The 27,474-nt window shown below is 40.4% G+C and overlaps 1 protein-coding gene across 2 annotated transcripts in view; it reads right to left on the bottom strand.

The window, feature by feature from the left end:
• The window catches only part of CEP112 (centrosomal protein 112), a 157,982-nt gene that overhangs the window by 50,296 nt on the left and 80,212 nt on the right, over window positions 1-27,474 (bottom strand). For both annotated transcript variants that reach the window (XM_082293982.1, XM_082293983.1), the window contains exon 21: window positions 9,002-9,232. In XM_082293982.1, coding sequence (XP_082150108.1) covers window positions 9,002-9,232 — 231 coding nt within the window. The remainder of the gene's footprint in view (window positions 1-9,001; window positions 9,233-27,474) is intronic.

Here is a 27,474-nt window from a genome sequence, read left to right as displayed (position 1 = left end):
CCAGTTCAGATATGTAATCTGAACCACCCAAAAGACCATTAAAAATAGTTGAATACCCAAAATTATGTTAACAGAATAATTAGTCAAGTACCAAATGACTTCAAGGGTTTTGAAAGTGAATGATAGAAATCCCAAAATCCTATTAATATTCTATTTTACATTTCACTTTTGGAGGTCTACAAATCTTTTCCTTTTTTTTTTTCATTAAACTTACATCTTTAGGAGAAAAAACCCTCTCATTCATGTGTGAAGTACTTTTCATTGGGAAAAATCCAGGAATGAATAGAAATGACTTTGACAGTACCTGCACAGAGAATTGCCTTTCTGCAGCACATTGTAATTCTGTGCTTAATGGGGGCCCACTGAGAAACTGCTTCTGCAAACTGTGCCTTAGGAAAACTCCAAATTCCAGACTTTTCATTTAAACCAACAGAGTATTTCTAATAATTCTGAAATTATGTGGAGGAACTAAATACAGACATTTAACTCTCCCAGAAAGTCTTCTATGGGACTCCAGCTGCAGGGTGGCTGATGCCCAAGTTACACCAGCCTTACACCAGGACACCTTTATTCCCTTCATGGATTTACTGAGCATCTAAATATTCCCCAGCATCACTGATGCTGATTTCCAGTCAATATTGCTGTCAGCCAGGCATATTATTTTAAAACAAACTGGCCTAAAATACCAGCTTCGCATATAAGACAAGGATTTAAAACCAGACTAACAGCCTGGGTTTACCACATGCAGTTGTTTAATGCTTGAACTACCCTTCACAGAAGACAATACTGGTGAGTGCATCAGGCACTTAAAGGACTGGCAGAGAATTGTGGTTTAATCTGAAGCTGTTCTGGGACATTTTGCCAAAAGATTGCATTTATTAATAAGACAATGAGCAGAAAGACATTCTATGTATGTATCATTTTAAGATAGAATCTTTGCTATCAAATAGAAGAGAAACTGGGAACAAAAGGACAAACTCTGTATCCCTGAATTAACTCAGTACCACTAAATTAACTCAGTATCACGAAGTTAACTCAGTATTAGGAAGTGACATCATTAGACAAGAGCCCAACAAAAGTTAAGCTTCTACAGTTGGAAAGACAGACACTGAAAACATGACCAAATCCCCCATAAAATCTGTGATCTGAAGCCATCAGTGCTCCTTAGCAAGATTATGCTGGATTACATTTTGTAGTTTTAAATACGACAAGCTTCCCGAAAAGAGTGACAACTTCCCAGAGCCAGAACGCACTGAGGAGAAACTTCCCAAGTCCAGCAAAGGCCCAGTTAAAAAGAAAATGAAATATATTACTCAATCATCAAAGCAATTAAAAACATAAATAAGGCATTGCAAGACTCCTAACATTCCCAATGTTTAATTATTTATCTGTTCTCTGTCCTGCAGCTGTAGGTCAGAACTAACTCCTCTGAACTAAATACAGGAGAACTCTTTTGGGGATTTGTACCTTATTCATTTTCAAGCAAACATTCAAATTCATTTCAAATTCACACAAGAACTGCAACAGTTTCACCTAAATCAGATTTTCTACAAGTTAAACACCCCTCCTACACTCAGATGTGATTGTGAAACTACTTTGATCTCTGTTCCCAAATTTATTGCTCTGTGTAATCCATGACAAAATATAATGTGATTTACTGTATCTCTATATGACAGCCCAGCAGCTGACAGAACTTAATAATTTAGCATAAGAAAAAAACCCTTCTGGCACCAAAATATACAAATCATAATTGAGGCTTTTTAGTATCACGTTACAATGAAGCACATGCAGACTGATCATAAGAACTTCAAAACAATTAGAATTCTTTCTCACCCATTTAATGAAGGTGGGTTTTACTCCGTGACATGTTCTGCAGCTGTAAGCAAGTCATTTTGGAGCACTTTTCTTTCTTCACATTAATGACTCTGAAGGACTAATAACATTGTTTTACCCCTTCCCTACTTCCCAAACACTCCTTCTCCTCCAAAAAGAAGAAAAAAGCCACCTGCAGCTCTTCTCTCTTATAATGATATGAAGAAAGAGCAAATGAGTGTAAACAGTGTCTTCAAATCGTGCCAGAATTTAAATACGCAATTATTATGTTTTATATTAGTTTGGTCTTGATCACTGAGCATTTTTTGTACATAAAGCTATTTGGAAATCTGGTTTTTTTATAGTGCTGACCCAAGCAGGGATGTCATGGCCACATTCCATGGGGCACCTTTTGCAGCGGCTTGTGCTGACTCTGGGGCTTGGGGGACTTGAGAGAGTCTTTGTGCAAAGAATGCATCACCCCAGAAACTCCAAAGCAAAGTAAGAATGTGGAGCTTGTGGATACAGGAGAAATTTCTACTTCTAATTCCAAGGAACAAACACCAGTTACTGCTGTTTGCACAACCAAAGCCATGGAGGAGCCCCAGTGAAACCAGCACGGATGGCTGCAGGGACTGGGACCCAGGAGCAGGGAATCCTTCCTGTCACACCTGACCAGGAACCCAGACCTCATTCAGTAATTCTGAACAAATCTAAGAATGAATTGGCAGAGCTGTTAAAATAAAAAATTCCACCAGTAATCTCACATTACAGTCAGCACCATACTGGAAAACAGCCAATGTTTTCCAAATATTATCTCGTACTCAGGAATGTAAGGATTCGTAAAAAATGTAAAATTCGTAAATCAGAGAAAACTGTACCTACAAGCAATCAGCATTTTCCAAGACACAAGGTATTGGCAAAAGAGGGAGGGAGTGAGGTCATGATTCAATTGGGCTTTTAAAAATATTTAATAAAGCTGAAATAATAAGCAATTGTGTATTACAAGATAAAGCCGGTGTGTTACAGGTTGTTTGGAGAGTGAAGAAAGGCTCGGGAAACGATTGAAAAAGTAACTACAACAGTTGTTCTACCACTGGCAAAACCTCAGCATTCACCTTATCCACCATCCCCATGACTTTGTGAGTCTTGATCTTATGAATACACTCCAAAGGATAAAACCTGGCAGTTATGGAATTGAGAAGAGGCAGCGTGGGCCCAGGTGCTGCAGAACAAGGAGGGGTGTTTGGACAAACACTTGAAAAAGAAAGAGGAGACAGAGACAACAAAAAAACCCCACCTGTGAATGCTTCTTCAACATACTTCAGATTAATACCAGTTGGTTAAAAACCCAGGCAAACTTCTCCAACAACTACCCAGCTATAATTGATATGACAGGACATGAGTAACGTGTGCTGAAATACAGGCCGTATGACCGAGCCTGAATTTTAATCATATCAGCCTTTGCCCTGCTGAAAGCCATCTTTTTAACTCCATATTTTGTCATAACTTACCATTTATCTCTTGTCTGGTTCTCATTTCTTAACAGCATTGCTTCAATTATTTTCATTTTTAACCCTGTGGTGCTATTTGTAACTGCAAATAATGGTGCTTGATCTCCCTTCAGACATTAAGAAAGATATTTAAAAGTGAGCCTGTTGTTCATGGGTGCACAATTTTTTCCCCACAGTGATAGTGACAGTTACACCAACTCCTCCTGGCTCCTAACTCTAGAACCAGATTTATAAATAGAGTTGATGAGCAGACATCTGACCTGTTGATTTCTGGTTTGGGTTTTTTTGAGTTTTTATTCTTATTTTTTTAAAGGAGATAGGAGCAGAGTAACTCTGTGAATAACTGCAGCTCTTGCTCTGAAACATCTCCAGCAGGGAGAGGGCCATAAATTCTGTTTAGTCTTATTTGAGTGAAATATCCCTGAGATGATTCTACCATTTTTTTCTTCATGTTTGGCTGTGTTGATTGAAGACTCTTCCAAATGGCTCCCCTGAGGGATGATGCAATTCCTGTGACCATGTTCCTGGTCCACCATCATCCTGCTTTTTCTTTGGAGGAATCAGAAGGAGCAGTGCAAAAAGGGACACACTAGAGAGGAAACTGGTTTTTAAAAGATTTGTTGAAAGGTACTATGAAGGCAGATTAAATAATCTGTGGTTGTTGTGCTAATATACATTAAAAATATTTTTGTGAAATACATTTCTTCTTGATCTTTTGGCATCATGTTTTGCTTTTACGTGATCTTTTGGCATCACATTTCTGGTTTTGCTAGATTTTCTCCAACAAAGCCAAAGTACTACGCTCATTTTTATTAACATTAGTTGGTGAATCACTATCGCTGTGTCAGAAACGTTCAAGAACCAAATGTAATTTAATGTACACAGGCTCTACAAAACAAAAACAATAAAAATATTACTACTCTGGAACAGAGAGATAATATCATAGACAATAGTTCTTGGATTATAATGAAAACAATTAAGAGTCTTGGGAAACATCCAACTCTTCTTGGTAAGAATTGGAGGCTCCTTAAATTATTCATAGCTGGGGCCTAAGCTAAATAATTGATGTAATAGACTCAAAACAAGTTTAAAAAAATGGCACATCTACAACTGGTAGAGATCCTGACTGCATTCAGCAAGGACACAAACATAGGTCTGCATTACAATTAGACACAATTTAATGAGATCATTACACTCGGGAAGAATATACGTCCACATTTTATGGTTGACCTATCTGCCCCCATGTAAATAACCAGGGAATCACTGCAGTGAGTGTGAAAACAGCTCCTCCGAGTGCTCCCACAAACAAAGTTATCTGCAAGTGTGGCTTCAGTCTTCAAGTTAATGAAGTGAAAGGTGTCAGATCAAAGGTTCCATCGCATCCAGTTCTCAGAATGTCTTAGGGACAAAGATGGAACCATGTCTGGTGTTAATGAAATGTGGAGTTGGCAGAGAGGAACCAGAGCTGGAGAGGCAGGACTGAGAAATGTGAACTCATGGAAGGCACAGAATGCTCGTACTTTAGGAGCAGAAGTAACTGCTTAGGGGAACCTCAATACTTTTAACCAAGTATCTCTTGGAGTATCTTTCATCTCAGAAGATGTCATATTCTTTTTCCCTTCATCTTCTATTTCTTTGCCAGTGCTGAACAGTGTGACATCATCTGCAACAGTGCCAGAAGAGATACTGTGAATCACAGATATTCCTGCACATGCAGCATGAATATATGCCCAAAGAGTTACATCCAACTGGGTTGAGTGAGGAATTAACCCAGCATCACAGAGCCTGATGCTGAGGGAGGGGATGAAATGTTCTCTAGGGCACATTATCGGTACCTCATTTGCAAATTATATGCAAGTTGCTCAGAAAATAAGTATCCAACTAGAGGACACTGAAAAGTTTTGAAAAGGGCCCAATTACAAAAACATTAACTTGCAACAAAACTGTTGTATAGAATAATTATTCCTAATTAGGGAAGTGGTCACTTACAGAGTGACCTTAACTTTAAGGTCCCCAAGCATCTTAGTTTTACGTGGACTTCGCACCAGATACAGGTGGAGTGATTGCTACAGGTAAAAACTGTAAATATCAGATTTGATTTAAAATCACAGAAATCTCAGCGTACAACTAACATCAACATCATTAAAGCCCACAAGCAGGATCTGCATGGCTCCGGCCAGGTTTTGTGCCACCTTGGAGTCCCATCTCTCCAGAGGGAACCACTTCACAGCTTACTTCCATCAAAACAATTGCAGTCCCAAAACTAAAGTGTTTAACTTGTTTTTGGGGTTTTTTTGACTACAGCTCTGTCCTGTAATCAAATGTCATGTGTGTTCAGTACAGTCAATACACAAAAATGTAAATTACTTCTCCACAAGAAAAGCAGCACTGAAAGAGAATTAGATGTTCCTGGAACCTGCATAAACCTTCAACAGAATGAGTCAAAATATCTATTTAAATATAGAAAAAAAGTAAATAAAATGCTAAATGTTGAAAATTATTTAGAGAGGAAAAAAAACCCCACCATCATCTTCTCCCACTCCAATTTACTCATGTGTGCTGCTCAAAGGGAGCTTTTTTATGAGATATTTTCAGTGTTCCAAGGTTGCTTCCTTTGAGCATTGTTAGCCTGTCCACTGCTCTGCTCAGGCCATGCTGAATGCTCATTTCCTCTGCCAAGAAAATCCCACAGAACATTACAAACAGCGGCGGCGGCCAAGCCCAACATCTGCACACACTCAGACTTTGTCTCCTGCTCTCAAGTCATGCCTGGCAAACCTGGAAATGCTCCAAGTCCACTGCACCTGGCTGACGAGTGTTCATGCCCCAAGTGCTGCTGATGCATCCTGGAACACACCTGGCCCTGCCCAAATCAGGCATCAGTAGAGCCCAGCTCCAGGTCTGTGTGTTCCCGAATATCAAACATGGAATGGTCCGGGTTGGATGATGCCTAAAGCTCATCCAGTCCCACCCCCTGCCATGGGCAGGGACACCTTCCACTGTCCCAGGCTGCTCCAAGCCCCATCCAACCCAGCCTTGGACACTTCCAGGGATCCAGGGGCAGCCACAGCTTCTCTGGGCATCCTGTGCCAGGGTCTCACCACCCTCACAGGGAAGGATTTCCTCCTAATAGGACAAAACACTGCAGGAAAAATGATCCTAAAACTTTGGTCAGCTCACCTAGACATGTACAGAAAATGCTGAAAATGCATCAATATCTTACAGAAGCAAAGCAGGAAAAAACAGGCACAATCCTAAAAATGTCCCAGGAATCTCCAAAAGACACCGATCCTGACGAACCCTGGAGTGTAAGGGGAACGCTCAGGAACTAACATGACAATAAAGAATGTCCCAGCTCTAAAGCTGAGATTTTCAAGCAACAGAAAGTTACAGACCTGAATAAATCATGTGTCCCTAAATATTGAAAAGCTGTCCACAAATACCAACAAACATTTAAATGTTCAGTGTGCCTGTAATGAAGACTCTTCCTTCCCCTGTCTCTGCCTCTCACTCTCCTCCTTCCCATCCCCACAGCAGCAGGACTATGGGGAGGGCAATGCCAGAGGAATCCTGGATCTTCTTCTACCCATTTGTACTTTTGTTTTTCTTGTCACTTAAGTATGAATCATTTCTTTTGTATTTCCTCATGTTCACGTTAACAACAGTCCACAATGACACAAAGCAATCCACACAGAAATCAACATTATTCACAGAGCAGATCACAGAGGAATGAGATCCCTCACTCGAGAATGGACTGACCTTCAGAAAATCTGGACAGTCAGATGTTCCACACCTGAACTGTGAAATTCAGCTTCCCACTGGATTTTTAAGCAGTCTTCACAAATTGGCACCAAAAAAAGTAACTTTAGAGAACAAATTTTTCTCCCATATTGTCCTAAATTTCAAGGTAACCTGGTAGAAAATATTTTCAAAAACAAGTTTCAAGGCTCATGCTGTAATTAAGATGCTTTTTTCCCCCTCTTGGATAAAATCATCTTCATCAAAGTTCTGTGGACTGTAATAGGATCAAGATTTGAACTAAATTAGCTGAAACTGCTACTTTTGAGCGTTAAATGGAGTTTGCCCTCTAAGCTACTTTGAGTTTTGGATTTTGTGGCCAATTGCCACAGTTCTACAATTGCAAGACAGAAATGAAACAGAATGGGGAAATGGAGATTTGAAGGTAATGCCAGGTATTTTCACATGTCTGTGAAAGATTTTTCAACAGAGATACTTTTTTCTTTTCCCCTCCTATCTTTTACTCAACACGTGCTCTTCAGATTAGGGTAAAATAGGGAAGTAGGTTAAAGAAAAAACATACAATAGCAGTTAATATAGCTTAAAATTAGCAAACTTTTTGAAAAATAGGAAAAAAATCCAACAAATTAAAGAAAACCAGTATTTCTGACAGAAATGACAATTCAAGACTATTAAAGATATTGCCCTATGAAGGATTATTTGTAACTTTAATTTGAGGATGTAAAGAAGTTAACTTTTCTTTTGCTATACTACACATGTAAAAAAAGATCAAAGAAAGAAAAGAATTGAGATTCAAATTCCATTTTTAAGCAAAAATGACAATGTCTTCCTGAGTTAAAATTAATCCTTTAATGATGAATTTCAAAGGTTTAAATACTTTCTGTGACCTTGGCTTTAAATAATTATGCCAAGCAGAGCTTTCCTTACATTCAGAAAAGATTCTGAATTGTTGATCACAGCCATTTTAATGGCTTCAGGCTGGCTGATTTCCAACATAATCCTCCGAATGCTCTTTAAAATTACGGAGCAAGAACCTGATGCAGGTAAATGAAATGTCACTTGCACAAAGGCTGCTCAAACACTCCATGCAGATTGTTAATTTGTGCCACTGCACACCCCCTTGCACGAAAATGTGTGATTTAGTCCCTTAATGCAACGTATAAAAGACACTTCAACAACTATCTGCTTACACATACACAGTCTACCATAAATATTAAGTAGGGTTTTTTTAGTTTAGCTTTTGAAATAAAACTTGCATGTTTTAGCTCCCTAATGGGGGGGAATACTTGAATTCAAGACATGGGTCCAACGGATGCGCAGCAAGCAGGGATGTGGGCAGTGACCCCACAGAACAGAATGGGAGAGAAGCCTTGATCAATCTGAAACACTAATTTCTATTTTCAAATCTTACCCAGAGTCCTTTCTCACTTGATGTACACAGGTAAAATTAGACCAGCCATTGTGGCAACCAGACACAATTTCCTTGTACTCTGAGCCTGAGTTTTTTCCTCCTTCAGAGCTCACCCTCTTTTTAAGGTAGAAAAAGCTTGGCTAGGCAGAACCGCCCTTTCTATTGTCTCTATTCCAGCAAAGAAAGATTAGCCTGGTCCTGGCTGGCTTTACCTGTGAAATCACCTGTGGTTTTAAAGCCCTGTTGGCTCCTGAGCACCTCATGGCACCTTCCACCCCCGCTGGAGGTGCTGCCCAGCCCCAGCATGTCCAGAGCAAAGGCTTCCATCACAGAAGCACAGAACGTCCCACACTCATGCTGTGACTCTGGCATCTCATGGTCTGCATCTGTTTTTTCAACTCAAGTGACCCCTAAACATTTTTCCTTAGGAAAACGTTGCTCAGCTGATCTTTGGGGTGATCGCTGCGCTTTTGCCCCATGGAGCTGCTCTTTGTGAATCCCCTACCTTGTCCAAGGCCGCCTCTGTCTCTGCTGCGTGCTTCTTTTTCAGGTCTGCTATCACTTTTTCCATCTCCATCTTCACACTGCTCAGTTTTGCCTCCATGTCTCGAGCTGCCTTCAGCTTCTCCTCGTCCCGCTGGAGGCTCAGGTCCAGCAGCTCCTGGTTCCGCAGAGCATTTGCCTGAATCAGCTCTTCCCTCAGCTTGTGGATTTGGCCCTCCAAACCAGAGATCACCTGAGAGAAAGAGCAAACAAAGTGACAAAACCCAAACCCACAACACAAAACCCACTTGGTTTTCTCTGACAGGCTGTTAGCTGGGGTAGGAGCAGACTCAGAGGATGCTCTGTGCCTTTTCCTCGCCTTTCTTCTTACTCTTCCCTTTCTTTTCACGCACACAGATAAATACAGCTCCTCCCGCCCAAAGCACTGCTAAGATGGACATTTTTGGAGGAGAAATTGAGTTTGTGGCATATAATCACTACATACCCTATCCATGCCTTTTTTTTTATCCTTCAGAAATGACCTGCTGCCTTCCAGTGAGCTATCAGAGTGTCACCAATCATTTATCAATTGCTGCTAGTCCCTGATGGGGGGACACCAAGGGGGAGGGATCAAAGTGACAAGGATAAAGCTGTGTTACTCCTAATCCTACAGAATTCACTCTGCTACTTTACAACAGGAGTAGATACACACCTATTACTTCAGATTACACTTGCATGTAACTCTCACTAGCTACTTTTCTAACTCCATTTCTTCTGTGGGTTCTTCACTGAAGTACAGGAGCACCACACCTGGGACATAAAGCACTGTCCTTACAGCTAAGTGTGAAGCATGACACTGAAAGCACATGGATGTTTTCATTTATAAATGTAATTCTGAAAATGAGTACTTTGACTAGAAAACTCACACAGGATTTCCCCCTTTGTCCTCCCTGTTTCACAAGAAACTTTGCAGCTCCCTGGAATTCTTTCACAGAGGATGTGACAATACTGAGAGCAGAATCAAACAAGTACAGGTGGCTCAGCTCAACTTACTAAAGGTTTCACAAGAAAATCTGAGGAAAAGCAGTGTATATTTAAAGTTCCCATTGTCCTGGAATTCCAGTTGCTGATTCTAGAGCTCTGAATTGCTCCTTCTCTCCAGCTACTATTTTTCTTCTTCAGACACTTTTAATACACTGTCTGTACTCAGCTACACCATCTATTTGCAGCCTCTGAGAACCACATTACTACAAAAGTTTGAAAAGGAAACACGTGTTTCTGACCAAAGTTGGGACATGAATGACTATCAGATCTATTGCCTTGTACATTAATCTCCCAAGACAGATTTCTGTAAATACTGTGATCTGAGAGAGGAAAAAAATTCAAGGCTTGAAAGTTTGCCTATTTTTGAAGCGATTTGAACTATATGGTGTAATAAAAGATGTCTTCTCCCTTCAAACCTTCAGTTTGTCCTTCAGCTATCACAGCTGTAACATGTACTAAATAATATTAACCATCTCAGAAACTCATTTTGCTTCCATGCTTTCTTAATTACTCACTGGCATTAGTCCCTGCTATGTCAAAGGTAAGGTTGTGTGTATGGTGGAGAAGGAATGAGCACGTCATTTGTGTACAGAACTCTAACACAGGCCACATATTTCAGCCCTATCAGCATTATCTCAAACATATGTTCCATATACTGTAATCTGCAATAGATCCTTTCCTTCCTTTCCTGAGCTTTTCCTCTACACATGTTTAATTTCTTATTAAATCTGTATACAGACTGAAAATGTAAAGTACGTCTCAGTATATAATTATAATCCGCAATGTACTTTTATAATTCTTTCGGAAAATGATTTCATCTCCAGATCACAAGAACATGACAGCCTGCCTTTTCCTTACCCAAATCAGCACTAACTCAATGAAGATAAGAGCTGCAATTGCTGATGGATGATATGGTCTGAGTTCCAAACTGACACACGGACAATTTGGGGTTTTTAACAGCTGCCCCAGTGCAAGTCCTGCCTGGAATAGTCACAATTATATTTTAATCTGTGAGAGTTCTTCTTGAAAGTTCATTCCCCCACTTTCTTTTTTTTTTCTCCTCTCTATTTTAAAATAAAAAACTTCCTTTAATTACACCCCCAACACACACACATAAGTGAAACTACGGAATTACATTGCTCAGAAGCTCCCTAAAAAGTTGGTTAAAATATTTAGGATAAGAAATCAAGGCTAACTTTTTAAAATACAAGGAAAATTCATTCATAAATGACATTACAAGCCAAAATAAAGACTGGGTGAATTCCTGACTCAACTGTTACACCTTTTAAGCTTTACTTCATTCTTTATTCAATGGTTCTTATACAAAGCCATCAGAAAAAGAAACACAATCCCACGTTTTTTGTAAGGAGAAAGTAACAGCTCCCGGCCTTCAGAGCCAAAACTGGGGACAGCCGATAGTGAGCTGAATGTTATAGGTAAAGTAGCAGTAATTAATATGCAAAGGAGCATTAATGTTGGACCTAATAGATGGCAAAAGCAGATTTGGTTCTACTAGGGAAGAAGAAAGACTCTGAAGATGGCAGCGAAACTAATATGATTAAAGGATTCCCTTTGGAGCAACTTCACTGCGAGTAAGATGATGTTAAAAGACATCTAATCTCTCCAAAGTGACTGGAAAAAGCTTATATTGGGCATCCCAGACACAGTTCTTGTCAATTACTTTCAAATAAGTCCAGTTCTCACAGCCAGATTAGTTTTTCCCATAAACAAAGTCAGTGGCAGAAGCAGCTTACGCCCGAACAACTCAGTGTCTGAGACAACTTTGTGTGACACAGATATCTCCCAACTGCTGAGGAAATGAATCCCAAACTTTCCAGCACTAAGACTGCTATTCCACATGCCAGGTTTAATAAACTATTATTAGACTTAAATGTAGGCAAATTGGGAAAAAAAAAAGCCCCAAGATGACTTAACTCTCAGTTGCGAAAAATCTGTGAAATATAAAACTTATGAGCAACTGTCTTTTTCTTAACGATTCTGTGGAAAATAAAAGCTGCAGTTACAAAAATCTCACTTCTCAGGCTCGAGATTCGAGGGCAGGATAGTTTCTTTGTAACACTTTCTCAGTATTGGTTTCTCAAATTCTCCTCTGGCTGCCCAAATCTCTGTTTGGGAACCAAGTTGTTTATATGCTCCAAACAACTGCCTGAGTACAAGAGCTGCTGTGAGAAAAACACACCTTAAACACCCCATCTAAGCAAATTATTATTGTGCTAAACAGGGATTAAACATAAGAAATAAAGGCTGACAGTACATAATAGGGCCAAAATGTTACTGCCACTTGCTGCCTTTTCTCGATCAAAGTGTTGTAGTCTCTATTTCGGTTGTATGGGTATGAGCACATGAAATAAGAGAGATCTGTATCTATTTTAGAAAGGATGCAAAAGTTTGTAGCAATTCCCAGGATGGCCATGCCACAGGAACATGCCCCAAACAAGGAAGCATTTTGTAAAATGACCATTAATCCACATACAGGACAACAAATAGCAAGACAACACCAGCTTACACAGTATTCCGAATAAAACAAAAATACAAACACATAAAGTGTGTGACAGAGTAGAGATTTCATATGAGTTTATATGACATACTTGTACATCCTTTAGATGAAGGAACTGCTGGCCAAGGTGGTGATTTCTATTCCTGTTTCAAAGAAATAACTTAGAACTCTAACTAAGAATATCTGTGCTGAAATAGTGTCATAAAAAGGGTGGGTCATAAGCCCACAGCAATTTGCCTGCAGGGAAAAAATAGACTTGAAAGAAAAAGAAGGTTGGTCACTCACTTTGGCCTATTTAAAATGCCAATAAATGTACTGCGTGTTATTTGGAAGGAAAACATGTGCTCTTAATTTTAAAAAGTAAATTGCATAAGAAAATATAAAGTTGGCAAAAAGTTTAAATTAAAATCTGTTGCTGATGTCTGAAACTCTGCTCCACTTACAGGCAACAGGGATGAGAAATGGACCGAATGACTATGGTCTAATTAAAAACCATGATAACACAAATTCCCTTTATTTTTCAGGAGCTCCTACTTCACCCCCATGAAGCATTTCCTTGGATCAATTTCTGAGGAAGAGGCTGGAGCATGACGGCATCTTCACACTCATGGGGATGGAACACACAGAGCTCACTGTCTCAGTGCATTACACAGCAAACCACATGCACCCATCACCACGCTCAGCTCCAGTGTCCAGGGCATTTTAAAGTCACAAAAACAAGGCAGTGGAGAGTTAAGATGAAATGCACTCCTAATTTATTCCCCAAGGCGCAGATCTAGAATCACTGAGGTGTTGCTTCAGCAGATTTACAGTAAGTGACTAAGATCTCCCAGAAGATGAAGCTGAAGTAACCTCATTGCTCTGTCTTGCTGGGAGCACTCAGGCTGCTGGAACAGAGCATCACTGTTAAACACCCCTGCACTTCTCAAGGGGCTCCTGACAACTCTTCAGACTGAGTTTCAGAAGTTTTCTGCGCTGGGCTAACTTGGCTCCAGTCAGAGATGACTGCACAGGGCTCACTTTGCTGTGCTTAATTTTGCTGGCATGTAACATTTAAAAAAAGCCTACAACAACTTCCCCCAGAACCTCTGAGCAGTAGCATGGACTAGGCTGGATGATCCCAAAGATCTCCTCTAGGATAATAACCTCCGCCTGTAAGTTACAGCCCTATTTGACCCACAGATAAGCAGCTTCTGCCTCTGTGTGCCAAGACCTTCTCAGCATTTCCTCCTCTGGAAGAACACTAAAATGAGCAATGTGTGCTGTGAAACATCAGCTGGGCCCTTCTGAAAGGGACATTTGTCTCTCTGCGCCTTGTCACGCTGCCGTAGTGTGACAGCGACGGATGAGGTATCCATAACATTTGTTATTGGGCACTGGATTATTTTTGAAAGGAGATCAGTCCAGTCAAGGGAAAGGCAGTCTGTAGTAAAAACAAATCTCACTTTGATGATGAAGAAGTGAAAGGAAAATAAGGAACGAAGGAGGAACACCCAGTGATTCAGTGGTGACTCTGACTCCCTTTTTACCCATGATCAGTGCAGTGTCCCAGAAGAGAGGGATGAAGTGTCCTGTCCCAGACACACAGCAACCAGTGGCACATTTACTGCAAAACACCTTAGAGGGGATTATCTGCTGAAAGTGGGAATCTGAACGGCTTCAGCTTTCTTGTGAGAAAACAAAGCTTTATCAAATGCTGGGAAACAGGTCATACAAGTTTCTCTACAATCACAAAAACAACCAATGCATTTAACATAAAAAAAGCCTGAAAAATAAACATATTTGCAGCTCTAAGCTTAGAAAAAAAGTGTAGCTGTAAGAACTTCAAATGTGTGTAATGTTGATCTGTGTTCAGAACAAAATTGATTTATATTAATGAGTTTTTCTACTGCAGTTCTGCAAGGGACAACAATCCTCCCCTTAGCTGATCTTACTCTGGTTTTCAGGAACTATGCTCATGAATTTTACCCTCTGGACCCTGCCAGCCAAGGCCCAGGCACAGTCCTAATGGCTCTCTGATCTTTTCGTCCACAAGTCATCCTACTGAATTTGACTCACTGGTCCCAGTATACCTGCTTTTCTCCACGCCAAAGGAATTCCAACTGTCCAGTCCAGCCACCTGGCAGCTATTTGTGGCTCCTTTGTAATGAACACAATCATGTCCATTTAAACAACTATGTTAAAAAATATTTTCTATACCATGGCAATTTCAGTTAAAATACGTAAAGAACTTATTATCCTTTTTCTCTCATGAGTGGTAAAATCAGCAATTTGTCAATATTATGAATCATTCAAAAGATGTGATTTCATTTGCAAAGAAAACCAGTGGCACATTATCACATGGGTAATGATGTGGCAGAGCACAAATTAACAGGGATAAGTAATAAACAGCTATTTAGTTTTCACAGCACAATCTATTACACTGTCAAGTTTAAATGCCTTTTGGGTAAGAACACACAGGCCCATAAATGTGGTATTTAAAGGAGCAGATAAAGGAAATGGCATGAAATGAAGTGAAAATGAACAACAGTTCAACGACTATAGTAGGTTGGGCTCGGTTCCTAAGAGCACTGATCATTCCAAGAGCATGGAGGTGTGCAAGCCCTTCCAGGGAAAATCATAGAAATTAGCACCCCCACCATTATAAATAGTCCTGGTCAGTGATCTAGGACTTCCTGGAAACACTAAAATATCAGCTTCAACACTCAGAGATGCATTTTATTGTATGCTTATATAGTATTTTGTGCATACTGAAGTGTTCTCGTTCTTGAGGGGAAAAGAAATCCGTCCAGAATGTTGGTGCTATTGCAGAGCTTCTTAAAAAGGAGCCATCTTCATCCTATTTATATATCTTTTTTTATATATATCCTATATGTAACTACATTGCAGTGATTGGGGTGAAGTTATTAATACATTCATAAGTGAAATGTTCTCCGTTTATAAATCAGGCTGGATATGATCAAGTTTAGGTCTTGGAGGGAAACTTACACAAACCAAAGCTGCACCCACTAACCGGCACTAACCTCACTAACACTCACATCACACAGGGAGGGGCAGATCTTGAGGCTCACACAGATGAATGTCCAGTGTCAAAAAAATTACGGTACCAGCAGTGCAGGTGCAACTAAGGGTGAAATATGTGCAGCTCAGCAGAGTCAGAGCTCAATCCCCATATTCCAGGATTTATGCAAAGGTCTATTCACTCCATCTCCACACAACCTCAACTTCTCTCACCTTTGCAAATGTACCTCTGACATCTTTCTTGAAAATACCCACTGGGATTTGTAAATGGAGGTGTTGAGCTGCTAACTTACATATTTATTTTATTAATTTTAATGGCATTAAGCTGCTTTTAAAGGTCAAATCTCCTTGGTAAGATTCTTTACTTGGGCTATTCCAGCACTGTGCATGCTCTGAAAAATGCCTCTAACATTTACAAATCTGATAAAAGTTTATTCCTACTAACTCTGCTTATCCTGCAGCTACCAGCGTCTCAGTTTGGGGTGGGGACTGGTTTAATACCACCCTACCTGTACAGTGATGCTGGAGGGTAAACACCACTCACCTCTGGTATCCAAACACCCCTCTCACCACTAATCCTGCACTGAACACCATCCCAAGGAAGGTCCAGCACCCTTCAAGACTAGATTTTACTTTTTAGCAATGTATTTTCTCTGTCTTGTCTAATCCTGTTAAGCACTTCCTGAAACACAGTGGAAGTGTTGACTCATGAAGAACAACAGTTACCTTCTGCTCAGCTCCATTTCCAATAAAATTAACGAAAAATGAGTCTACCTGTGTCATTCCTGCAAATAAATATGCTTAAGCAACAATTAACAGGTGATTTGACCCCCAAACTGTTCACTAACTTTGCCACCTATTTCTGAAAACTAAAAAGAAACAAGAAACACATAGGTATTAAAACACCAGTAGGAAAAGTTACACTGAAAATATTGGCTCGACTCTGGTTTCTACATCTTAGCACATTTCTGAGATCTGTTGTGACACGGCATTAAGGAAAACACAAATTTTGATGATTTTTTTTTTCCCAAAAGAAGTGCACTGAAATAGATCTGGACTTTTACAGAAGCCAGTCATCTGCCTAAATCCCAGTTAATGTAAATGGCACTTAAGCTACAAACTGGGCTTAAAAAAAAAGGAGAGGGGAGAAGAAAGAAAGAAAATCAGACATCCATTTGAACAGCTCCACAAAGAGCTCAAAATTAACAGAGCTTATTTTGATTTCTTAATTTACATAAGTACATTTGATTCCAATTTAGTTAACAGCAGCTAGAAAGTAGAACTTCATCTAGGTTGGTTATTGTCACTGCCTTCCTAACAAAATGAGTTTTAGTCAAAGGGAAGAACCTCGAGCTTACACATGTAACAAAACAATGCAGAGAATTGATGAGCCAAAGGATTACTCACCGAGTTGAAACTGTGATAAATGTAAATACATTTTCCATTTAACTGTTCTAAGACCTGTAAGAGACTTGGCCCTCTTGCCTGGGACACTGATCCAGAGCAGATTCTTCTTCCCTGATTTATTGTATGTGCATTGAAACAGATTACTGAGACAAAAATTAAAAATTCCGCCGTCTTTCTCCTCTCCTTTTATCTGATGAAAGGAATGTTTACCTTTGTATTCTTCTTTGTACAAACAAAATTATTCTAATAAAACTGCTAAGGGACCTGCCAGGAGAGGACTCATTTCCTTCTGTCTTTCTACACAGAATTTTAATGGAGACTCTCAAATGGGCACATCATAATCTACGTAAGTGCATTAACGGAACTTAAATTTGATGGTGACAAGAAAATAAATCAGCCATAAATACCTGTTTAATGCAGTGATCCCCTAAAATAACTTGTGAGAGCAAAATAGAAATAAAGTAAATGAAAATCAACATATAATAGCAGGTTTTCTGCATCATACAAACCATAACAATCCATCCCTAAATGATAATTGATGAAATTTACACCTAACACCTTCCCCGTTTTCCTTTATGAAGAACTCTAAAGCTTTAATTTCTGCATTTCGGGATGTGAAAGGAAAATATTCCTCTCAGATGAATGCTAAAGATAAGTTCAGTTCTGAAATAACATTGGAGTAAAGCTTGTTCTGAAAGTGAGGAAAAGCTACTGATATTTAAGGAAGAATAGGAATTTCCTGCAATGGAATCCAGAAATGGAGCCTAAAGATCTCTGCAGTGGAGACAAGAAAATAAATCAGCCAATCAATCTCAGAGCATTTTGTGTCCAGCATCCCCTAAGTCAAAGCTTTTAAAAAACATTTGCATTTAAATTTTCCACACATTAAATCTAAAAGCATTAACATTTCCTGAACAATGTGTAATTCTGATTTAAATGCACACACGATGTATTGCAGATTTAAGGATTACTACAGACATTCATCTCTATGAGGCAGCAAAATTAAACGTATTATAATTCCCAATTTGTCCCCAGAAGAGGAACATGCTGCATTGTCTATGCGAATGTCTTTGCCTGTCAGCTAGAGAAAAGATTTCACTGTAAGTAAAAAAGCCAAAACAATGCCTCCAAACAACACCTAGAAAAGCATCACACACTTTAATTTTGGATGCATTTGTTGCTCAAAACACACATTTTTTGAATATTCCCAAGTTTTACCCCATGCATCCCATGAGGGTTTTATGATGACTTCAATGGAAATGGTATCGAACACAAAACTGACAGGACAAACCAAAAACAAGCTGCAGATACAAAGCCTCAATAATCAGCTGTTCATGCATAAAATATCTCCCATCTTTGATTTCTGAAGTTCATACTTGTAGCCAAGCCCACTTTGGACAGCAACTCCTGTTCAGGCCTCTACCATGACCAACTCAACAGGTACCTGAGGAACACTCGCAGTTCATAGCTCTGCCCAAGCTCTGCCCTGACTGTTACTGAGATGAAAAAGATAAATTTTTCAAAACCACAGCATAATCACAGGAAGCCAAATAAGGAACCCAACACTGTCATTCTCTGGGCCAGCAACAGAAGACTTCAATGCACCACCTGCCCTATTCTCCTCTGCCAAATAATGCCGAGCAGCAGGAACCTCTCTCTCATTTCTGATGTCGCACTTTTACAGTGAAGGCGACAGTCTTTAACCAAACATGAAGTCCTTGTTCTCGGGTTCATGACTGTCAACATGTGTGGGCAGAAATCCTGAAATCCAGCAGCTCCAGAAATAAAAGTTGTGTCATTCACAGGTTTAGACTTGAAAGAAATAATCAGCTTCTAACTGCACAGATCCCTCATTTCTGCACGGCAGCAACAACGGCTGCAGTATTTCTGTTAATCAGTTGTGGTAAATTCTCATTCTCACATTAGCTGCTCACAACAAATAAGAGGAAGAACTACACACACAGGTCCAACTTTCAGCTTTCTCCTTTTCAATTCAATTTTTTATTGGAAGAAGCACATTCTAGTAGACTATGTGTAGTGTCAAGCCTGATATCAAACAGAGAAATGTGTCATCTCCACCTGAGGAGGAAAATCCTGGAGAAGGTGGTCTTTAACCAACTCAGGTGCCAGGCTGGAATTGAGGGCATCAGGTGATGGTACCTATTGCCACATACCCCCAGCTGATGCTGGTTCAAGTCTCCCTCTCTGCACCTTCACCCTTGAGTGCTGGTTGCACTCTTGCCATCATCTCGACAGTGGCTCTCCGGAGTTCAGAGAGCTTTTGGAAGCCTCCTGCTCCACAGCTACCAGTTCAGAAAGATGAGATCAATCACAGGATGATCTTTCCAAAATAAATGGAAACTGTGCATAACATTCCTCCCCTTGAAATCGAGAGGGTTTCAGTGTCTTCCTCTGGCACCTTTCTGTTGATCTCTGTCCTTTTCATCCTCGGTTTGTCCTTGAATTCAGCTGATGCCACTTTGTTTTCTTAATGACAAATAGCCCACTGCATCCTGGCGCAGGAATTTCTTCAGATTTATTTATGCAACTGTTTTGGATCTACTGTACTCCAAATAAATATTAATACACAGTTTGAATATAAAAATCTAAATACATACTAAACAAGCAGACTCTATGAAATAGGAGTAAAATAAACTAACCCATTTATAATCCATTTATACAGGTCCATGTTTATATTTACTGCTCTCTTCTCTCAAAAAACCAAACCCAAAACACAACCTCAAAATTGCATGAAGAAATCAGGAAAAATGTACTACTCCAAAACGGAGTATTTTGGCAGGGAACAATAGCTGTGGGAAGTGCTTGAAGGAGAACTGTTGACCGAGGCAGAGCACCAAATGGAGCTGTCTCCTTTCTGCTCAACAGTGAGGCACAGCCTTCTAAGGGGACACAATTTGCAGACTTTTGAAATCTGCTGCTCTCCTTCTCTGGAAAGCATCACTGTTTTGAAGGACACAATCTTACTCTGTGAAAATAAGAAATCATGACTTTGTAGCACATTTTTACTAACACAAAGATCAGGGAACTAGTAGAGAGATTGTCTCTTAGATACCTTGAGGTGGTAGTTTTGACAAATGGCTTCTGATGCACTTGTGAGACAGAGATTTCATTTTTCCCCACACACAGGCCTAATTAACACATTAATGAAGGCTATGGCTATAAAGGAATACCAGGGCTGTCTCTGCTAAACCTCCTTGAAATCAGGCACAGAAAAACAAACATTGCCTTCCATATAAATGGCTGCTTTAGGAGCCATTACTGATTAATCCTGCGTATTCCCTCGCAGCTTCTGATGCCAAAGAAATGTTACCACAAGGGTTTGTTTGCACAGCTTCGGCAATGAGAGTAATCCACCAAGTATCCCACACAATACTCAGGTAGAGCAGGTAAGAATTAATTGGTACCTTCCCCCCCCCTCCCCCCCCTCAAATTTCTGATGCTGAAACTGTTTTTCCCTTCATTGAACCAGCTCGGCCTAGACGGGCTTGTCCCGCAGTGACATGTATATTGAATACAAATCAGACAGCAGAGCTTTAAATCTGTGTTGCAGCTCTCATTTCCAATTCGAGAACTGTACTATAATCATAAGCTTCTGCTGGATGAAAGGAAATCAGCTCTCTGAATATTAGCTAATGCCACATTTGCAAGTCCTGAAGAGATCTGTGCTGTTTAAAAAAAAAAAAAAAAAAAAAAAAGATCATTTCTCGTGAACCTATATATATGAATCGCTTTGTACTGCTCAACTGATAGAAGCGATGCCTGTGCTGGGATTAAACCCTTTTCATCATAAAACCTCATCTGGTTCGGAGTCCAAGTCCATCAAACCTTTTCCCTTTAAAGTCCCGCCTTTGATTCTACATCAATTTATTCAAACCGCAGCTGGGTGGCTGAAAACGAAAGGACAGCATCATTTAAACCAACCATGTTCCTAACTTGAAAGAAGGACTATAATTAAAAAAATGGGCATAAAAGAATGGAAATGGGATAATATTTTTTAATGGTAGTTCAAAGGCCGACAGATGTCAGAGCCTTTGAAGATGTCAGTACACTGAGCAAGGAGTTGCCATTAAATAGTTTGCCTGAGAGGTGAAGCAGCTTTTTAATGACTGAAAAAGCCCTTGCAGACACATCCTTGTGTTTTTAATTTGTCAGAGTTTCTGCAGTATTTTCTGATTAATGACACATGATTATAACTGCATAGCACACATTTTTGTACTTTGTTAAATGAATACTTTATTCCACATTCCTTCAGTGCCAGATAAAAACAGGAAAGCTTTACTACAGAGTCCAAAACTATTCAGATTGCTCAAATATTTATGGTAATTTGAGGGGATTGGCCAGATCCAGAGCTTCTATGTGTTGCTACCTTTTGTTCTTTAATGGAGCTATTACTACTGCCACCACAATGTGCATGCATTAAGTGAGCATGTGACCCAGTAATGCACTGTGCCCTTCTTGTGCCCTAAACAATCAGAGCTTTCATAATTCACTGATGAACAGAGTCATCAAATCAAAATAACATTTAGAAAAATCCCAGGGTTGATCCTGAACAATACAAACAATGGCTGCCAATGTACTGTAAGTGGAAAATAACTTTTCCAAGGCAAAAAGCATATTGCTAGGAAACATCATGTTCAGAAGAAAAACATCAATATTTAGAAATGCAGATAAAGTCCCCATCTTGGGCTGAGAAGATGCTCCTGCAACATCCTTCATCTCTCTCTTAACATATGCAAATTATTTCTATTTTCCCCATGAATGGAAAATGTAGTAGCCTGAAACACAGGGACAATTTCTTTTGCTGCCAGGAATAAGCTCTCCCATCACTACAACAGCCTTTCGTGGATGCTTGCCAAGCTGAGCAGGTACAGCCCAGGGACAGCCCAGCCCTGGGCAAGGACAGGAAAAGCCAGCACTGTGTGCCCTGCCTTGTATCACACCTCAGAGCATCACCCACATGAGAACACAGTCATTACAAGGGAATTTGATTAATGTGCTGCTCCTTCTGCTCTTCCAGCCTACATTCAGCTTGTAATTGGATCATAAATAGAAATGTGATGGACTCAGCTAAAAGCGTGCAGAGATTCGAGGTACTGCAGCAGAGCTTTGTGAAATGAGTTGCTGTTCTGCCTTGAACACTGACATGATTTCAGAAGTAGGAATATTTGGCTTGTTGCAATCCATATCCATCAGGAATCTCTCCGCAACACCCCCATCAGGAACCTCCTGGAGGGCAGGGAGGTGACTCTGGACACTCACTGCTCCATGGATCTGCAGCGGGAGATGAAGGAAGCGTGAGCCAGGGGTGTTCTGCTGTGTGTCCCAAACACTGCACAGTTATCCCACTGCAAAAGCAAGCACTTCAAAGTTTGAAAAAGAAAAGAACATGGCCGCAGAGAGAAAAACATAATTCTGAAATGGAATTCTCCCACATGTATTTATGGAATGAAAACAGAGCCCAGCTAGGAAAAAACATGGCTGTTTTAGGATTCCACTATAAAGAACACAGAGAATTGTGCTACTCTCAGTACAAACAACTGTAATCCCATTCCCAACCACCTGCAGCCTTCCTTCTGGAGTCATTCCAAAGTTACCTTCAAAGACAGTTTTATTTAAAAAGCAAAACAAACACTAACCTACCACACATCATTAGACCACTTGACTTTATCACAAATCTCACGCAGATTTGAAAACTCAATCTGAATTAATGTTACACTGCACACTTTTGCCACTTTTCCTAGAAAATAAATGACACGTGGGAGCAGCCAGGAAGCTGCTCAGCAGGATGGGGTGGAGCAGCCACTGGGAACACCCATCAACCAGAGAGGAGCTCAGGAGTTGGGCAGATCCTGGATACCCGGGGTGCTCAGCAGGGGTGTTGAGACAGGGGCACGCTCTGGATGGGATAAAGCAAAGGAGCAAAATCTACACATCCAAAAGGCCCTTGATGTCATCACTGTACCGAAATCTGTTCAAAATGCAGTTATTATTTTGGCACTGTGGTAAAAATATCAGAATAAAATGTTGCATTTCAAGCAGTTACATCTGAGCTGAAATAAACCTTTAGAGAACAAAGAAAAGGCACTTCTCTAAGCTGTGGACCTTCTACAGAATTCCAAATTATTTATACAAACTAAAGGAACATTACTCACAAAAGATGCATCAGAATTCTGAATAAACATTATAAAATTCTTCTAAAATGGGAAATATCAGACATCCTGAAAATATTGTTTTGCTGCAAGCCCCATAGAAACAGACAAAGCTGAGCCATTCAGACTCTATCCATTAGAGGGCAATAATACATATACACACACTCATACACATAGATATACACAAACACACTCCCTCACGCATCCCAAACTGACTTCAGCCGTAAAAAATTAGTATTTTCTCTCTAATATTACCAATGGTACATTGACAGCTTGGGTCCTGTTCCCGCCACTCCCCTGCACTCCCCAACAACAGCATCCAACAAATAAAAGGTACAATAACAAATTATTCTTCAAATTTGCTTTCCCACGAGGAAATCCGTGCAATTCACAGCTTCAGAAGGCTTCCAGTTAGTTATTATTAAACTTGAGTAGGCCAAACAACCAGCATGTCTGTAAGCATGGAAATCATTACAGGGGTTCCCAAACTTTGAACAGACAAAAATGTTTTTCTCGTGCTCATCTCCCTCCTCAGTCAAACACTTTTCATGCGGTCACCTTTGATAACAGCAGCCACTGCAGACATGGCAAGGGGCCAGCACACTTCACATGTCTCTTAGAGCTACAGACAAATCATGGAAAGGCATTTTTTAATGTTATTAGAGCCATTCAAAGGAGGCAGCTCACGTGCTGTGTCTTCTGCTTCTCTGCTCCCACCATGCCAACCTGCAGAGAAACCAGCTGATAAACCTTGTTTATCTGAGGTCCCCAACTTTCTGCTGCCACCACTTCCAGCATCCCACAAGCACAATTATGATACCAGCTCACTGGGACAGGAACTGTCTGTTGTTCCATGTTTTCACTAACACAACATAGACCCCCGAGAGGATTCCAGCAATACAAATAATTACCAGCAGCCCCTAAACTACTGCTTGTCAACATCTCATTAGCTACAGGACTGCTGGAGTTCACAGGGACACACAGGCAGCTGGATCAGTCACTTAATGACCAGTAATTCCTGTAAGCATCCACACTCCATTGATTTGTGTTTGGGGTGGCATTTCTCCTTTTGTTTGTTTGTGAGCTTTTTGCTTGTTTCTGTTTTGTTTGGGTTTTTAAAAACATATTACTCTGCAATTACCAACCCCTACTCCCTTAAAAACAGAAATTCACATAACAATTTCGTCCGCTGCTGAATAAATATTAATTTTATATTAAACAAGAGGTTTAATTGAAGATCTGAATCAAACTTCTTAAGGTCCAAGATGAAGATGTAGAGTAACATACTGGTACTGTTGCTATCCCACACAGGACACAGGTGCCCTCCAGAAATCCCTAAGGATACCAAATACAGCAGGAGAACATGCAGCTTCCTTCAAATCTTCCAGCTTCTGTTTGCAGCAGCTGCCTTTCCAAAAATCACTCTCTTTTCTAAATTCATTTTACAGATGCCAATACAGCAGAAAGCAGAGACTACAAAAGAACTCAAGCTGTCAGAGACAACTTTAGAAGAATTGTATCACCCGTGTGGAAGACGGAGTTCACTCTTCGTGCAATTTTCAGATCTGTTTCAAGTGAAAACACTTGTGTCAGGGGGTTTTGTCCTTTTTTTAGCCTTTTTTTTTTTTTTTTTTTAAATATGAACTCTGAAGAACAACTCTAAAACCTGGAAATGGAATATTCACGATCAGGCCAATATTTTAGGGGTCAAAAGTAAAGTTTTCTTATTTGCGGTGTTTTAGAAGGACTTTCAGACATATGAATACAAATTACTCAGAGATATGTAATTGCAGTTTGAAATATATTGTTATTTCCATAAAACAGAAATCTACAGCATCCCTGACATCGATTTCTGTCATTTTGTCATGATAAACACTCAGGTATTAAGTACCTTCCACATCATGCACCCAGGCAGGATTCCAATTAGTGCTGAATAGAAGACAAAATGTCAGCTTAATAAGCTTCAATTTGCAGAGTCTTTGAACATGCGATGATATCATCACTTTGCCAATCATTTCTTGTACTTTGGCTTCTTTTTTTCCAGATCACCCTCCCTGTCAAAAGGAAGTCTTTCAAATCCACAGAAAGGGAAGACATGAACAATGTCAGTCATTGGTCTGACTGAGCTAAAAGATCCAAAAATGACTCCCCAATACATCAACAGAGAACTGTGATGTGCACAATATTCTCTCAAAGCTAATTTGCTGCCAACATGTAGAGTAATTGGGGGAAAAAAGTCTACTTTAAAGTCATACTGTGAAAAATATTTTCTTGCATGAAATCAACACTAAAGACCTTAAATCACTGTCACAGTCTGTGCCACTCTTTCAGATGAAGAAACAGTTTTTATTCAGGTAAGGTGACAATCATTTCTTCAAAGGTGACTGGGCCAAGGAACAGCTCTGCTGTCTCACTCCGTACTGAAAATTATCACTGTATTTTAAATTAATGGATTTTATTTCTGATTTGTTTCGTAAGAAGAAAGGAAGTTTTCCAAGAAGAAAAAGACAAATTTCAGAGAAAGCATTCACAGTTCTGTGAGCTCAAATGTCTGAGGCCAGCACAAGCCAACAGCCCTCAGCTGAGGACTCACAATGTTTTCTCTATCTGGAATATCCTCAAATGCAGAACCTAAAATCCCTGCTCTTATCTGGGTGTGAAGGAAAACAGAAACACCAAATGGCAGCAGAAAAGACAAGAGATAATGAATCAGGATGGGAAGTGTGGAGCAATACCAAGGACTGTGTGGACTCTGCAGGGCTGTGCCAGGGCAGCTGCTCCTGCCTGAGAGCCCACAGCAGAGCCCCAGTTCTGAGAAGGGGATAGGAAATGGGATCTCCTGAGCTGAATCCCTGAAGATGTGGTTGCCCCATGGGCTGCATCACCCAGGTCCTACACAGTTCTTGGCACTGCACTGTGCTGTCCCATTTCCCTGGTTTGCACATCCCACAGAACCCAGTCAGGAGCCCTTTGCTAGCACCTCTTTGTTACTCATGGCTTGGAACTGGCACGAAACAAACCCCAGCCCACCCTGTGTGGGGTGTGGCGTGCCCAAAGTCGGTGCTCTGGAGGGAAAGGGACTGGAGCAGCTCGGAAGGGCAGGATCTGAGCTTCCTGGAGCTGGGAGCACACACCGGGCATGGCACTGGTGTGGGAGCAGGGCTGAAAGAGTGCAGAGCATTTGGCTGCCCCTCCATGGGATGGGATAGCAAATTCCATACTTCTGAGGCAGCAAAGACTTTGAGGAGCTGCTACAGATGCCGGGGTTGGGCCAGTGGGGAAACAGCTGCAGAGATTTTACTGGTGAAATACTCAGCCCTGTGTCTGTGCCAGCGACATCATCCCAGACCCGCAGAGAACCCACCACGGGGGCCTGGGGCTTCTCCCCCTCGCAGCTCCCGTCTGTGAAACAGAGGAAAACAGAGGAGCCTCCCATTTTTCTTCCTGGCTAAAGCAGCATGTGGAGGAACAGGCAGAGCGGTGGTGGGGCACGCAGGGCAGTGCAATTTGCAATAAGCATCTCAGCTGCAATTTGTTACTGGTTTTCCACTTGAAGGTTCCTTTATAACACTTTAATGTGGGAGCGTGTGGAGCTGTATGGATGGGCTCATATTTCTCAGCTGACATATCTTCAGCCAAAGCATGTCAGCTACAGGAGAGGGCAAGGCTTTGCACTGGCTCTGGGATTTCTTCTTCCCCCATCAGAAACCACATAAAAGAAAAACACAAATAAATCAGCTCTCCAAAATCACTATTTATTACCTCATCATGAAACCGTCTACTGGACCCTGCAGTGGTATTGAGTAATATCATTACTTAAACCATAAAGAGGCTGTATTTATTACTCAAAATTGGGAAAATTAGCATCCATATGGATCTTATTGTTTTACGAGCAGTATCGCTGCCAAAACAAGTGGTGTTAACATTCCAAACTACAGATTGTCACCATTTCTCGCCCAGTGTCTCATTCTCTCACTTGGTATTTAAAATACCTTTGAATTGAGGAACTGAGCAGATCATAGAATCTCTTCTATCAATATATATATCATTTAACAGCCAGACTACTGTTCAAAACTTGATTTATGGTGGCAGTGAGTGAATGGAATTAACATCTGATGACCTAAGGAAGAGAGACTAAATTGATTTTGGATAATCTTTCTTTAGAAAAGGGATGAGAGAAAAAGCACACTCTAAGAAATTTAACTGCTTAATTTGCAATACATAGCACCTTAGTAGGCAATCACAGACAGGACATCCTAACCTCCAACCCTGGAAAAATGATGGCGTAAAACTCCATGAAATTAATTTCCAGGAACAGGAAGAATAAAAGTGTCA

The sequence above is a fragment of the Coloeus monedula genome, assembly GCF_965178545.1.
Source record: "Coloeus monedula genome assembly, chromosome: 19".
NCBI lineage: Eukaryota > Metazoa > Chordata > Aves > Passeriformes > Corvidae > Coloeus > Coloeus monedula.
The sequence above is the reverse complement of the archived record's forward strand: the minus strand, read 5'-3'. Positions and strand labels throughout refer to the sequence as shown.